Here is a 16,637-nt window from a genome sequence, read left to right on the forward strand (position 1 = left end):
ATGGTAAAAAGTAATACATGAACCAATAACAGTAATTTATTATAATTATCGAGTATTTTGTACTGTACGTAATTGTGTGTGCTATAATTTATTTATTTATTTATTTTGAGATGGAGTATCACTCTGTCACCAGACTGGAGTGCAGTGGCACGATCTCGGCTCACTGCAACCTCCGCCTTCAGGGTTCAAGAGATTCTCCGGCCTCAGCCTCCTGAGTAGCTGAGACTACAGGCGCTTGCCACCATGCCCAGCTAATTTTTTTGTATGTTTAGTGGAGATGGGGTTTCACCATGTTGGCCAGGATGGTCTTGATCTCCTGACTTTGTGATCCGCCTGCCTTGGCCTCCCACAGTGCTGGAATTACAGGCGTGATCCACCGCACCCGGCCATATGTGCTATAGTTTTATACAACTGGCAGCACAGTGGCTTTGTTTACACCAGTATCCCAACAAATACATGAGTGATGCTTTTGCACTGTGACATTGACAGCTACAAAGTGAGGAGGTGATTGGAATTTTTCAGCTTCATTATAATCTTTGGGACCACCATTGTATATGTGGTTTGGCTGAAATATTGTTAATGCTATGCATGACTGTATATCCAGAAAGTGTGGTCAGTTATGTCAATGTTGTTGCAAGGTCAAGCAAGATAGACTGACAAACATCCATTGGACTTAACTCAGAGTGTCTATTGTAATCTTGGAGAAACAATTTCTGTGGAAGGGCGAGGTGTGGGTCTGTTATTTCATGATGATAATAAAATAGTCTACATACTACTGACCATCATAAAAGCCAAAGTGGTTTTCTATTTTATACCACTCCCCTTCCCATCCTTGCAGCTGAGGAAAAATTAATTGCTCTTCTAAATTTAATACTTACTGGAACCTGGCTGTTTTAAGTAATACAAAAACTATGCTTTATTCATCCATCCATTTATCCATATATTCAGCAAGCATGTATAGTGCACCTACCGACTACCCAGGACATATAAGCATTGTGCTAGGGATGTAAGTAGGGAAGGAAAAGAAGGAAGGAGGCTCAAAATGATGTATTTGACCCGTGTACAGTTGTCCTTCTTATCCGTGGGTTCCATATCCACATATTCTTTGATTCAACCAACCGCAGATCAAAAATATTTGGAAAAAAAGTGAATGCTTGCATTTGTACAGAACATGTACAAACTTTTTTTGTCATTATTCCCTAAACAATATAGTATAACAACTATTTACATAACACTTACATTGTATTAGGTATTATAAGTAATCTAGAGATTATTTAAAGTATATAGGGGGATGTGCATAGGTTTTATGCAAATAGTATGTCATTTTACATAGGGGACTTACTTGAGCATCTGTGGATTTTGACATTTGGTGGGATAGGGGGTTTGGAACTAAGCCAGCAAGATACCGAGGAATAACTATATATCTCCGTGAGTTAACTCTGTGAAGTATTTTTATAGCCCTTAATGGCTACTCAAAAGGGGTTTATGCTGTGAGGCAGAGGTTGCAGTGAGCCAAGATCACGCCACTGCACTCCAGCCTAGGTGACAGAGCGAGACTCTGTCTCAAAGCAAAAAAAAAAAAAAAAAAAAAAAGGAGGAGGTGGGGGCGGTGATTTATGGTGAAGTTCTGTGCTCTGAAGATAAAATTTCAGAAAGTGCCTCTTTTTTGGCTAGGTGCGGTGGCTCACACCTGTAATCCCAGCCTTTGGGAAGCCGAGGCACGCGGATCTCTTGAGGTCAAGAGTTCGAGACCAGGCTGGCAAACAAGGTGAAATCCCGTCACTACTTAAAATATAAAAATTAACCTGTAATCCCAGCACTTTGGGAGGCCAAGGTGGGTGAATCACCTGAAGTTGGGAGCTCAACACCAGCCTGACCAACATGGAGAAACCCCATCTCTATTAAAAATACAAAATTAGCCAGGTGTGGTGGCACATGCCTGTAATCCCAGCTACTCGGGAGGCTGAGGCAGGAGAATCACTGGAACCCGGGAGGCAAAGGTTGTGGTGAGCTGAGATCGCGCCACTGCACTCCAGCCTGGGCAACAAGAGCGAAACTCCATCTCAAAACAAATAAAAAGATAAAAGAAAATAAAATAATTAGTCAGGCTTGGTGTTGTGCACCTGTGGTCCCAACTACTCAAGATGCTGAAGCAGGAGAATTGCTTGAACCTGGGAGGTGGAGGTTGCAGTTAGCTGAGGTCGTGCCACCTCGGGTGACAGACAAGACTCTGTTACAAAAATAAAAAAGAAGATACTTTTTTTATGGTTAAGTGAAAAAACATTTCAGTGGAGAAGGGCTTTGTTCTTGTTGAGGGTTCTCTGATAATTTTTTCTTTTCTTGGTATATATTTATACCTTGGTGTTTATGTTCGAGTCATTTTCTTTTTAGATTTGAGGCTCATTTTAGGGAAGGAAAAAAAAAAAGAGCAGAGATTAGTTTATTTTTCAATACAATACAATCCCATTAAGTATGGGCAGTGTTAATTATGGTTTAACAAGGGTTAGAGCCAAAGTTTATTTTTGTCTGTTGTGCATATTAATAGACCTGCACTTAGAGTCAGGTGGATTAATAAATGCCCAGAGAAACCATTTCAAGTCATAACTTTGAAAGTAATAACTTAAAAATGTCTATGTTACTGATTAAAAGTTGACATCCTAGGCCGGGCGTGGTGGCTCATGCCTGTAATCCCAGCACTTTGGGAGGCCGAAGCGGGTGGATCATGAAGTCAGGAGATCAAGATACTCCTGACTAACACGGTGAAACCCCGTCTCTACTAAAATTACAAAAAATTAGCCGGGTGTGGTGGCGGGTATCTGAAACCCCAGCTACTTGGGAGGCTGAGGCAGGAGAATCGCTTGGACCCGGGAGGCAGGGGTTGCAGTGAGCCCGAGATCGTGCCACTGCACTTCAGCCTGAGTGACAGAGTGAGACTCTGTGTCAAAAAAAAAAAAAAGTTGACATCCTAATTTCAAATAATTTTAAAAATCTATTTCTTTAAGCTGTAAGGATGTTATGAAGGATTATTTTATTTTAGAGTACTTGAAAATCCATTTCTTGAAGCTATAAGGATGTTTTGAAGGGTATTTACTTTTATTTTATTTTATTTTATTTTATTTTATTTTATTTATTTTTGAGACGCAGTCTCGCCCTGTCTCCCAGGCTGGAGTACAATGGTGCGGTCTCGGCTTACTGCAACCTCCACTTCCCGGGTTCTAGTGATTCTCCTGCCTCAGCCTCCCGAGTAGATGGGATTACAGGTGCCTGCCACCACATCCAGCTAATTTTTTATAGTTTTAGTAGAGACGGGGTTTCACCGTGTTGGTCAGGCTGGTCTCAAACTCCTGAACTCAGGTGATTCACCCACCTCGGCCTCCCAAAATACTGGGATTACAGGCATGAGCTACTGCGCCCGGCTATTTTATTTTAGTTAGAGTACTTGAAAATGTGGCAAAAGTTTGGTAGGTTAGCAAAGTCTTCAGGAATAAAATTAACCGTGAGTTGATCCTTGCAAATTTTGGAATCCAAATAGTGACCACAGCACCTTGGCAAAAGTGGAGCTTTCTTTAGGAGGCTAGAGGAAGAGAAAAAAAATGGGAAATGTAAGCTAAGGTCACATCACAGTAGGAATAAGTAAAGATTTAGTTGTTTTACATAGATCTTTTGGTGGATTCATTCAAAGTGATTCTTTTCTTGCAGACTTAGGCTAGAATCTTAGGGGGTCAAAAAATAGATTATTGGCCAGGCACGGTGGCTCATGTCTGTAATCCCATCACTTTGTGAGGTCGAGGTGGGCAGATGACGAGGTCAGGAGTTTGAGACTAGCCTGACCACTGTTGTGAAACCCGGTCTCTACTAAAAATACAAAAATTAGCTGGGCATGGTGGCACGTGCCTGTAATCCCAGCTACTCAAGAGGCTGAGGCAGGAGAATCACTTGAACCTGGGAGGCAGAGGTTGCAGTGAGCCGAGATCATACCACTGCACTCCAGCCTGGGTGACAGAGCGAGACTCAGTCTCAAAAAAAAAAAAAGAAAGGCTCTTTTCTTAGGTTTCTTTTTTTTTTGTTTGTTTGTTTTTAAAGAAATAACTAGAAACAAAGATTACAATATGCTTCAAATCAGTGGTTTCTGGTAATACTTCAGTTCTGGTTGGTGAAGAAGGGAAATAGAAAATTAAGACAATTTTAAATGATGACATTTTCAGTTACAAGTTCAATCAGCACAGTCATCAACTGACATTTATTCCTAACCGCTTGGGTGAGTGGCACTGAACCAAATCCCACAAGAAATATCTTCTGCCTACATGAACAAACCGGTTCTTGAACTATTGCTCTCAGAAGCTATAGATAATAGCAGTTGATTTTAATATGTTGTGAGATTCCAGCCTTGGAATCATGAGGTTAAAATAGGAAAAACCATACCAAAAAAAAAGTTTTTAATAGAAACTGGGCCAGGCGCAGTGGCTCATGCCTGTAATTCTAGTACTTTGGGAGGCAGAGGCGGGTGGATCACGAGGTCAAGAGATCTAGACCATCCTGGCTAACACGGTGAAAACCTGTTTCTACTAAAAATACAAAAAATTAGCCGACCGTGGTGGCACGCACCTGTAGTCCTAGCTGCTTGGGAGGCTGAGGCAGGAGAATCGCTTGAACCCAGGAGGCAGAGGTTGCAGTGAGCAGAGATCGTATCACTATACTCCAGCCTGGGTGACAGAGCGAGACTCGGTCTCAAAAAAACAACAGAAACAGAAAACTGTATCTACTGTTTGTCTTGAAGAAAGAAATCATTGTCTTATGCAGTATGACACTAAACATATACAATTGTTATTATTATTTTTTGAGACAGGGTCTTACTCTGTCACCCAGGCTAGAGTGCAGTGGCCCGATCTCAGCTCACTGCAACCTCTACCTCCCAGGTTCAAGCGATTCTCCTGCCTCAGCCTCCCGAGTAGCTGGGATTACAGCCTCCCGCCACCATGCTCAGCTAATTTTTTAATTTTTAGTAGAGACGGGGTTTCACCATGTTGGCCAGGCTGGTCTTGAACTCCTGACCTCAGGTGATCCACCCTCCTTGGCCTCCCAAAGCGCTGGGATTACAGGCATGAGCCACCCTGCCCGGCAGCATATACAATTATTTAAAAATATTTCACCAAATATTATTGTAGTATAAGAGTTGAAGTTTATTCGAGTAATCATTTGTATGAATAATGCAAGGTAAACTTTTATTTTGACAAAAATAAGGAGGTGAGTTGATTCAGAGCTTATCAGGTACAGTCTTAAAGTAAGTGATTTATTCCTGCATTGAAAACTAAAATACAAAGACATCTGGTGGATGTCAAAAATTTATGACTAAAATCTATTTTTACCCGACCTCCAAGGTTGATATCACATTTAATATTAAGGTGTTTTTTATTCTATACTAAAAGTGATTATTTTATGCCATCTCTGCTGAAAATTTTTTAAAAAATTATTTAAGTGTTTAAGTATGGTCAGATTTTAAGTATCTAACATTCTCCAGTAGTTCCCCCTCCCTTGCCTATTCCTCTCCACCCCAGTCTCTTTCTAGTAGGATTCCTATTGCTGGCTACCCAGTCATTACCATTCTAACCATTTAAGGTAGCTCTGCTTGGTTTATTTATTCTGAGTACTGCAATTCAGTTTCCCTTTATCCTGGCTTCCTATGGCAAGTTGGCAAACCAATTTATTTTTCTCCCTTTTATTTCAACAACTCGTAATTTAGATTGGTTAGGAGGATATAATGTAATCAGGACACAACCTTTTCCCCTCAGAATCTGTATTTGTGAGACTTCCTCCTTTCCCGGCTGAACGTGCTGAAGTCAGACCGAGTACCTTGTGAAGGACTTCAGCCCCCACAGTTCCCTGTGTGCGCATGCCCTCTCATCTTACAGTTGTCAAAGTGCTTTTGCCAGAGCGGTCACATAATCAACCTGAAAGAAGAAAATAAATACTGTATACTTTTAAATTTTATCGATTCTTAAAAACTGGACACTCAAAGGTAACTGCTACTAAGATTTTGTTACTTGAAATTGGGTTATTGCATGTAAAAGAATATCTATTGTGTGTGGTGGGGGAGGGGAAGGAGGTATCTATTTCTCACTTTGCTGTAAATAAGCAAAAACAAAAACAAAACAAAAAAACCCCGAAAAAACAAAGAACAACCCCAAGAACACAAAACAAACTATACAGGCAGTTGCTGAGAGACGTTGCATACTACCTTTGTAAATTTTATCTTAATCTATTGCTTACCTTTTGTTTGAAAAGGTCTTATTTATTAAAGGTGTGTCTTGACCTTGACAGAGTGAATTTATGCAGAAAGCGAAATTTATATTTTTAAGGAGTGTTGAGAAGAGAAATGGGTGTTCCTGGTATAAAATTTTTAAAATTCAATGAATATATTAACATTGATTACAGCTATTATAAAATGTTCTGAGTCCAGCTTACTTTTTGGCTTTTTTGCTGAGGTATAGCATTAATTTTTCCATGAAGAGCATGTAGTTTAAACTGAAGGCATTAACAACAAGCATTGATAAAAGCAACCGGAAAAGCAGAGTGATATTAAAATTATAATCAAATGCCTATTTCAGCCATGATGATATGGCTATTATAAAGACAATTCTAGCTCACTGAAAGTGACTCAAATCTCAGATTATAATGGTTTACTGCAGCACTGTTTAAACCAAGTATGAAAATGTCTGTTTCTATGACCATCTTCTTTGGCAGCAATAGAACTTTGTCTTTCTAAATCAAAGCTTCATTTGCCTCTTTGTATTGTATTTTGCAATACCGATCAAAGCCATTGTTTTAGACCAAGGGAACTGAGGAACATGAAAGCAATATTAAACAGATTTTACTGGTAGTAGCCAGCAATCTGTGTTGTATATTATATTGAGTTGGGTTTTTTCCCTGGGGGGGGTTGAAGGGAGGAAAGGCAGGGGAATGAGGAATAGAAGGGAGAGCAAGGTGGCTGCGAAGCATTTCCTTTAGCCCACCACTATTTTGTGTATGAAACTTTGAAATAAAAGATATTAATGAACCATTTTAATGATAGTTTTTAATAAAATAATCAAACTACTTTTAATCCCATTTCTTGTCTGATATATTTTGCATAATAGTTAATAATTTCATTTTCTGATACATTGATTTTAACAATAGTTATTATCATGAGGATGTCTAGAGCCAGAGCTTCTGTGTGTATCTGAATGCCTTTTCACAAGTGTCCTGAGAAAGATTCCTCTCCAAGTATCTGGGTTAATTAAGTAACTGCATTAAATTTATTAATAACTTAGTTGCAATTGTACTGAATCATCATCTAAAAATAATTATATGTTTGGTCATATGCCCCTAACATTCAAAATATTTGTTTTTAGGGTCTCAGAAGTGTAATATTTATATATTTAAAGCAATTAAGATGCTCTAAGGACAAGCTAACTACATGTATGGCCATCTCTGGGTTTTGAGTGATTAATTTTCATCCTTGAATAAGAAAACAGGCTATATGGTAGAGGTGAATATAGCCCTTCTATGTGAGATGGAAAATACCATACACTCCTTATATGGCTAAATGAAGCAGTGATGGCAATGCACTATAATTACAATGTATGAAAATTTGGGACTTTGTACTCCTCTATTTTTAACACTTTTGCTAGCATATGGTAATTCAGGGTCTTCAAACCATAGTGTTTCGCTGCTAATACTAGTGATAAGAGAATGGATTCTAAATTTGCTAAAGTCTTGTGACCAACAGCAGCAGGAGGATTCAAAATTGAAAATCTGGCAACCCCAGAATTATCTTGACTGTCTACTTAAATCTCAGGGTTTTTTTAAAAGCCCCACCCCCACCCTATCTCACAGGCGCTCGCTCGCTCGTGCGCACTCTCTCTCTCTGACCTTAAATCCAACCAGAAGCATTTCTCCACTCTGCAGAGAAATTCTCAGGCTCCTGTTGAGACCTGAAGCACTGAGATGCCAAGAAATCTCTTGTGCGGCAGAATTGGAGACAAGAAAATTGGGGAATAAGCAGAAAAACCATAATCCTTAGAGTAACAAGAAGCAAGCACTTCCAAACGTTTCAGTAGGTTTTTACTTCTTTAAAAACGTTTTTTTTTTAAACTGTCTCCTAACAAAATGGAGTAGCTGCAGCTACTGGGAGGCCAGAGAATGATTGTGCAGCCGAGTCCTTCTAACAAATGCCAAGGATTTCCTCCCTCGTGGTTCGCTGCAGCTAAATGAAACAATTACCAACGCAAGAAGGCAGTTTGCTAATAAAGAGGGCTGAAACTGTTTTTTTGTTTGGTTTGTTTTTTTAAAAAGTGTTCGAGCTGGGGAAGGGAGAAGAAAGGGTCGTGTGTGTGCGGTGTCTTTTTAACCTTGCTGAAGGACGCAGCAGTATTTATTGACGTATGCAAATAACTGGGGGAGGGTGGTGCTTGGGAAAAAACAGGAACCAGAATCAGTTTCTCATTGCAGGGCGAACGCTCTGAGTTCCGGTGAAGGGAAAAGAGACGTGGCGAAATTGCTGTCTTTCTGTCTTATAAGCACATCTCTCACTAGTACAGAAAAGGAACCAAGACTTCTGAAAGGGTGAAGACGCTCTCACAGTATCTTTAGAGACCTTGCTCGACACCTTCCCTACCCCCCACCCAACAGCCCGACCTGTTCTTCTAAATGGGAGATTATGGATTTGCATTGCAATTGGCTAGTAGCGGTGGCGATGGATTTTCGCAAGTGAAACACCCGCCCGCTTCAGCGAGGGACATTCATGATCACATTGACAATAACGCGTCTCTCTTTTTTCCCGTTTCAGCTGCGCAAACCATGCAGGATGATTTACTGATGGACAAAAGCAAAACCCAGCCCCAGCCCCAGCAGCAGCAGCGGCAGCAGCAGCAGCAGCAGCAGCAGCCCCAACCTGAGTCCAGCGTATCCGAAACCCCGTCCACGCCCCACTCCTCAGAGACCCCCAAGCCGGAGGAAAACAGCGCAGTGCAGGCCCTCAGCCCAGCCGCTGCCCCGCCGGCCCCCAACGGCTCGGACAAGATGCAGATGGAATCACCGCTCCTGCCAGGCTTGAGTTTCCATCAGCCCCCTCAGCAGCCGCCGCCGCCGCCTCAGGAGCCCGCGGCGCCGGGCGCGTCGCTGTCGCCGTCCTTCGGCAGCACCTGGTCCACGGGCACCACGAACGCGGTAGAGGACAGCTTCTTCCAGGGGATCACCCCAGTCAACGGGACCATGCTCTTCCAGAACTTCCCGCACCATGTCAACCCAGTCTTCGGAGGCACTTTCTCCCCGCAGATCGGCCTGGCGCAGACCCAGCACCACCAGCAGCCGCCGCCGCCTGCGCCCGCGCCGCAGCCGGCACAGCCGGCGCAGCCCCCGCAGGCGCAGCCCCCGCAGCAGCGCCGCTCGCCCGCCAGCCCCAGCCAGGCGCCCTACGCGCAGAGGAGCGCCGCCGCAGCGTACGGCCACCAGCCCATCATGACCAGCAAGCCGTCCTCGTCTTCGGCGGTTGCAGCCGCTGCTGCCGCAGCCGCCGCCTCGTCGGCCTCGTCCAGCTGGAACACGCACCAAAGCGTGAATGCAGCCTGGAGCGCACCGTCCAACCCCTGGGGCGGCCTGCAGGCGGGCCGGGACCCTCGCCGGGCGGTCGGTGTGGGCGTGGGTGTGGGTGTCGGGGTGCCTTCCCCGCTCAACCCCATCTCGCCACTCAAAAAACCCTTCTCCAGCAACGTGATCGCGCCGCCCAAGTTCCCTCGCGCGGCCCCGCTCACTTCTAAGTCCTGGATGGAGGATAACGCTTTCCGGACCGATAATGGTAACAATCTGTTGCCATTTCAGGTAATGCTGTGATGCACCTGCACACTCCTTCCCCCTGCCCCGCTCCTTTTGCCCCTTCTCTGACTTTTAATCATCTACCCGCTTTTATTTAAAAAGAGCAGCAATGTCCAGCTCCTCTTTCTCCTTTCGAAGCCTCCAGTTCTTTAGGGCTGTTCCATTCTCGGAAGATGAGGTTAGGAGAACGTTGCGATTGCTGGAGGAATCGTATTCGTCCCTTCAGGGTAGAAGAAGCCGTTTTCTTTTAGTTTATTTTTTCCTTCATGGTGTTTGTACCTCTTATTTTGACTTCCTTTGACAAGTAAAGCTGCAAGTGTGTGGCAGGGTGCCGGCATAGTCCCAGGATGAGTAGGCTGAGATTCCTATCATTTTGAGTAGCTACACATTTCAGGTTATGCAATCCTGAGCTCAGGGTGCCGCCTGCAAGCTGTCCACACCCAAACCACCCTGGCTTTACTCTTAAAGAGGTTAACAACCCTTGAGTGGTGCTATTTCAGACGGTTGCATATGCTCAATTGAACTAATGTGAACACATGTGTTTATGTCTCGCTAAGGTGCTAGAATCATTAATAACAATCAGCATATTGCCCCTGCTGGGAAAATTATGAGTGTGAGATTCCAATCAACACTCACAACTGTGTAAGGCAAGAAGGTGGAAGAGTGGAAATTCTAAGGGCAACCCTTTCCATGTTACCTAGAAGAAGGATTTTTTTTTTTTTTGCAAGAGGTAAGAGACAATAGGACGTGACCTTCAGAGCCATATTGCAATGGAGTCTATTTGCTAGCTAGCACTGAAATATTTAAAGCTGCAGTGTCCTTCACCAGTTGGGTTAAGAAGACAATACAGATCAATTACATCATTTGAAACTGGGCAAAGTGAAAGTCTTGCAACTTTAATGAAAAATGAGTCTTGTGTCTTGGTGTTAAATGCCAATGAAAAACTCAGGAAGTGCCCCAGACAAAAAGGTTGAAATGAAGAGTGTCCTTGTTTCTGTTCTTGCTGTCTGATCTAGTCCACAGCCATCGCAGTTGGCAGCGTCCTGGGCATCTTGGGTTGGAAAGGTGTAGTACGGGTGTGTGTTCACGGGCGGCTTTTGCTCCCAGGCAAACGCTTATCCTTCACGTATAAGTTGATTTGGTTATAAGCTTCTAGGCTCAGTTAAATAAAAAGGGGAGAGGGGAAGGCCTCCATCAAGACCCAATTTGGATGGTCAAGGAAATGAAGCAGAAATCCTTTGAGGAGTGCTTGGTAGAACTGACAGTTTGACAGAGGTATAGTGTCAGGTGCAGTTGCAGCCTTCATCTCTTTATATTGCAGATGTTTGGAGTGGCTCCCATTCATGAAGGAAGAGATGAGGTTATTGAGAAGAACATGACTCTCTAGGTTAGAGTAGTGATTTTTAACTTTGACAGTTCAAGGGAGTCCCTGAAACCTCTAAATTGTGTATATGAGAGTTTTTAATGAGAGAGGATCTTCACAAGGGATTTTCACAACGATCCTTCAGGAATGGAAGATTTTAATATTAAGTTGTATTTCTTCCCATTCTAAAGTTTGTTTATTTTAATAAAATGAAGAGATTTTGCAAGATGGGATTCGTTTCATAGACAAAAGGAGGAATTTGCTTTCTGGAATTTATGTGCTTATTTTTGGAGGGGGTAGGGGAGGGAGGCTGCATTTGGTAGGAGAGGCCCTCTTTTTCTAACATTCCCTCTCTTTATTCTCATGCTCCCTACCTGAGTTCAGTCCTGGAGGATAACCTAAAATCTTACAGGGAGTTTCGGGAGCTGATAATGTAGACAGATCTTGTTATCTTTTTCTAGGAGTTGACTCTGAATACAACTAGCTGTTGGTGAATTATCTCCTGGCATGGGGATTAGCGAGAGATTAAATCTACATAGTTTCCTCAAACCTGATATTGATGAGTAGTATAGGGATTGCCATTTGTTACTCAGCAAACCATTCACCAATGATGCTAGTAAGAGCCAAATGGACTGGATTGAGTTTAGTCTCATCTTTCCATCCCTGGTGATGCTATTAGATAGGCAAAAATGGCCAAAAAATTTGTAGGAGGACAGATTTTATTGAAAATTGAGCATTATTGGCTGGGCGCGGTGGCTCAAGCCTGTAATCCCAGCACTTTGGGAGGCCGAGACGGGTGGATCACGAGGTCAGGAGATCGAGACCATCCTGGATAACACGGTGAAACCCCGTCTCTACTAAGAAATACAAAAAAAAACTAGCCGGGCGAGGTGGCGGGCGCCTGTAGTCCCAGCTACTTGGGAGGCTGAGGCCGGAGAATGGCGTGAACCCAGGAGGCGGAGCTTGCAGTGAGCTGAGATCCGGCCACTGCACTCCAGCCCGGGCTACAGAGCGAGACTCCGTCTCAAAAAAAAAAAAAAAAAAAAAGAAAATTGAGCATTATTTATTTGGCCTCAGGAAGAATTACATATACATTATGTCTCATTTCTTTTTCATAAAACGGAGCTTAGGGTGTTGAAGCAATTTTAGGATCAGAGGAGGAAGCTGGTTGTGCTTTGGCTGGAATATTAGACTTGGTTTCTGTTGATAACTGTACCAAGTTTGTCTTAGAAACAAAGAACACCTGAGTCTTGTGTGCAGAATTTTGTGTATGTGCATTGTTGAAATAGTTTTTCTAAATAAGGCAGAAAATAAGTGGTTCTGATGACTTTTTCAAAATATTTACTCTGGCAAATGTGATTTTATTTAAATCAGAGTTTATAGAATACCAACTTTATTTTTTATTTAACAGACTTTTTGAGCTATTAATAAAAGAGTCTTTCTACAGTGATCTACTCTAATGTATGTTAAAATTTTAAAAGAAACCCATTCTACCCTGCACTGCTTCTTTTTTGCGAGTTTCTACCAACACAATAGATTTTGAGTAGCTTTACTTACATGGTTTATATTGTAAAAGCAATCACTATCACTGTTTTTTTTTTTTTTGAGACAAAGTTTCACTTTTGTTGCCCAGGCCGGAGTGCAGTGGCATGATCTTGGCTCACTGCAACCTCCGCCTCCCCGGTTCAAGCAATTCTCCTGCCACAGCCTCCCAAGTAGCTGGGATTAAAGGCGTCCACCACCACGCCCGGCTAATTTTTTATATTTTTAGTAGAGACGGGTTTCACCATGTTGGCCAAGCTGGTCTTGAACTCCTGACCTTAGGTGATCCACCTGCCTTGGCGTCCCAAAGTGCTGGGATTACAGGCATGAGCCACCATGCCTGGCCTAGCAATCACTGTATTTGAATGTTGTTTTACAAACTATAATACTTTTTTATTCTAATAAAGTTGATTTGTTTCCCTGGGTTTTGGTGGCTGCTTTCTTAGGGATTACTTTTATCTAAAAGTCACTTCATTTCTATAAATAGGGAAACTGAGATCGTGAGAGGTAGAGTGACTGAACTCAAGTCCTACAGCTCTAGCTAAGTTTGTTGTATGTGTCCTTAATGTCCATGTAGTGCAGGTGCTGTCTGGTAGAATTCATTTTAAGTAAGATTCTCTTTGGACTCCATTCAAAGGGTTAGTGAAGTTTTCTATTAGGCCGATGCATTTTGGTGATGCACCTCTCAGCAACAGAGCTCAGGAACAGTGAGGCACTCCACTGAAGGGAATTATATATATGAGTCTTTCTATATTTCTATAAGACAAGGAAGCCTAGGTATATATGAGTTTGGCGCGTAAGTAATTGAGGGTTTTGCCATTACTTTTTTGCCATAAAAGTAATGGCAAAACCCACAATTACTTATGCACCAATTTAATAAAAGGACTAGAGCTGAGATATTATGTTGTAAATTTGGGTTTAAATAGCATTGCTGTCAAGAAAACATTAGGAGGGACTTTTGAGAGCACCCATTCTAGACTACTCTGCTCATTTTACAGAGGATAAAATCAAAGTCCCAACATGTGAGGTGACTTACCCAGGTTCAGGTTGATAATTTCTGTCAGAAGCAAGCTTTGACAGCAGATTGCCTGGATTTAAATCTCCATTTTGCCAGTTACTGGCTTTGTAATCATGAACAAATTATATAAACATGCTGGCTCTCAATTCCTCACCTGTAAAACGGGAATAAAATGTGAAACTAAATATAAACTGCATAGCACAGTGCCTGGCCCATAGTAAGGTATCCCATAAATGTAAGGTTATGACTATTGTTATTGTAATGGTGACCATAGGCTTTGCATGATCTTGTCATAATATTGATTACTGATTTTTTTTCTTTTTTCTTTCTTTTTTTTTTTGGAGACGGAGTCTCGCTCTGTCGCCCAGGCTGGAGTGCAGTGGCTAGATCTCAGCTCACTGCAAGCTCCGCCTCCTGGGTTCATGCCATTCTCCTGCCTCAGTCTCCCAAGTAGCTGGGACTACAGACGTCTGCCACCTCGCCCAGCTAGTTTTTTTTTGTATTTTTTAGTAGAGACGGGGTTTCACCGTGTTATCCAGGATGGTCTCGATCTCCTGACCTCGTGATCCGCCCGTCTCGGCCTCCCAAAGTGCTGGGATTACAGGCTTGAGCCACTGCGCCCGGCTCTTTTTTTTTGTTTGTTTTGTTTTTTGGGACAGTGTCTCACCCTGTCACGCAGGCTGGAGTGCAGTGTGCGATGTTGGCTCACTGCAGCCTCCACTTCCCGGGTTCATGTGATTCTCCTGCCTCAGCTTCCCAAGTAGCTGGGATAACAGACCACACCCAGCTAATTTTTGTATTTTTAGTAGAGATGGAATTTCGCCCTATTGGTCAGGCTGGTCTTGAACTCCTGACCTCAAGTGATCTGCCTGCCTTGGCCTACCAAAGTAGATTACCAGTTTTTCATACACTGCATTCTAAATATCCCCAAACGTCAGTGTAATGCCATTTGTTCTTTTTTCCTATCTGATGGTACCCTCATGATCAGAGCCTTTGGCCATCGTAGTAATGTGATGATCCAGCATTTACCTATGGGCCAGGCCCTGTGCCAAACACTTTACATCTAGTTTCTCACTGGAACTCCTTTGAGATAGGAACTCCTTTGACATAGGAGGACTATTATTATTCTTGCTTATTGTTTTGTTTTGTTTTTGTTTTTTGGGGGGACGGAGTCACGCTCTGTCACCCAGACTGGAGTGCAGTGGCGTGATCTTGGCTTACTGCAAACTCTGCCTCCCGGGTTCAAGCAATTCTCCTGCCTCAGCCTCGTGAGTAGCTGGGATTACAGGTGCGCGCTACCATGTCCAGCTAATTTTTGTATTTTTAGTAGAGACAGGGTTTCACCATGTTGGTCAGGCTGGTCTCGAACTCCTGACCTCGTGATCTGCCCACCTCAGCCTCCCAAAGTGCTGGGATTACAGGCATGAGCCACTGTGCCCGGCCTATTATCCTTGTTATATTGACAAATAAATTGAGGTTCAGTAAATTTACACTATTTGTTTAAGATCACAGCCAGTAATTGGCAAAGTTGCCTCCAGAGCCCATGGCTCCTACTCCCTTGACTATTCTACCTCTAGGGCATTGCTTAATAGTGCAGTGTAGATGTAAGAAACTGGACTGAATCTGTACTTGACCCTATGAGATACGCTGGAAGTTGTGTTTTGAAAAAATTTTGTATTTGTAGAAATGCAGGAAGAAAAAAATACAGTGACTATAAATATACTTCCATGATGATTCACCAGTTATAATTTTTTCTGTTTACTTTATATATTTTTGAATATTATGAAATCAAAGTCCCGAAATAGGAAGTGACTTACCCAGGTTCAGGTTGATAATTTGTCACAGAAGCAGGCTTTAGCAGCAGATTGCCTGGATTCAAATTTAATTTGGAAAAACAATTCACATTATTCCATGCTTTCTGTCTGTATCTCTGCCTTTATTCCTCTCTTTTTTTTTTTTTTTTTTTTTGAGATGAAGTCTCACTTTGTTCCCCAGGCTGGAGTACAGTGGTACGATCTCGGCTTACTGCAACCTCCACCTCTGGGTTCAAATGATTCTCATGCCTCAGCCTCCCAAGTAGCTGGGACTACAGGCATGCGCCACCATGCCTGGCTGATTTTTGTATTTTTGGTAGAGATGGGGTTTCACTGTGTTGGCCAGGCTGGTCTTGAAGTCCTGACCTCGGTTCTGCCTGCATCGGCCTCCGAAAGTGCTGGGATTACAGGCATGAGCCAATGCACCTAGCCTATCTGTCTCCTTTTCCTTCTGCTCCCAAGTTAAAGGTGATTGCAGGGAGTTTTATATTTTATGACATGTCTAGTTAAATATAACTTAGTATTAATTTTGCTGGTGTGTTATCAATAACAAAGGAAGAAATTTCTTACATGAATTCATGGGAATACAAATGATATTAAAAGCAAAACAAATATGCTTACTCATAATAAATTTTTAGGAAATATCAATATTTTTCAAGTAGTTTGTGTTCCTTTTCCTTTTTTTCCGAGTAGTTTGTGTTCTGTCCATTTCCTTTTTTTTTTTTTTTTTAAAGACAGAATCTGTCGCCCAGGCTAGAGTATAGTGGCATGATCTTGGCTGACTGCAACCTCTGCCTTCCCTGTTCAAGCAATTCTCATTCCTCAACCTCCCTAGGAGCAGGGATTACAGGTGTGCACCACCATGCCCCACTAGTTTTTGTATTTTTAGTAGAGACAGGGTGACGGGGTTTCACCGTGTTGGCCAGGCTAATTTTGAACTCGTGATCTCGAGTTATCTGCCAGCCTTGGCCTCCCAAAGTGCTGGGATTAGAGGTGTGAGCCACCGCATCTGGCCCCCCGCCTTTTTTTTTAAGACCATCTTTTCAGGAGG

The 16,637-nt window shown here is 42.6% G+C and overlaps 1 protein-coding gene across 10 annotated transcripts in view; it reads left to right on the top strand.

Annotated features, from left to right (window-relative positions):
* The window catches only part of LOC105480288 (cytoplasmic polyadenylation element binding protein 3), a 247,307-nt gene that overhangs the window by 34,727 nt on the left and 195,943 nt on the right, over positions 1 to 16,637 (top strand). For 8 of the 10 annotated variants that reach the window (XM_071069499.1, XM_071069496.1, XM_071069495.1 and 5 more), the window contains one exon: positions 8,825 to 9,855. In XM_071069499.1, the coding sequence (XP_070925600.1) occupies positions 8,836 to 9,855 (1,020 nt within the window). In that variant the 5' untranslated portion in view covers positions 8,825 to 8,835. Of the gene's footprint in view, positions 1 to 5,823; positions 6,017 to 8,471; positions 8,602 to 8,824; positions 9,856 to 16,637 lie in introns of those variants that run through there. The other 2 variants (XM_071069497.1, XM_071069498.1) reach the window with 2 other exon arrangements.

Source organism: Macaca nemestrina, chromosome 9 (assembly GCF_043159975.1).
Source record: "Macaca nemestrina isolate mMacNem1 chromosome 9, mMacNem.hap1, whole genome shotgun sequence".
Taxonomy (NCBI): domain Eukaryota; kingdom Metazoa; phylum Chordata; class Mammalia; order Primates; family Cercopithecidae; genus Macaca; species Macaca nemestrina.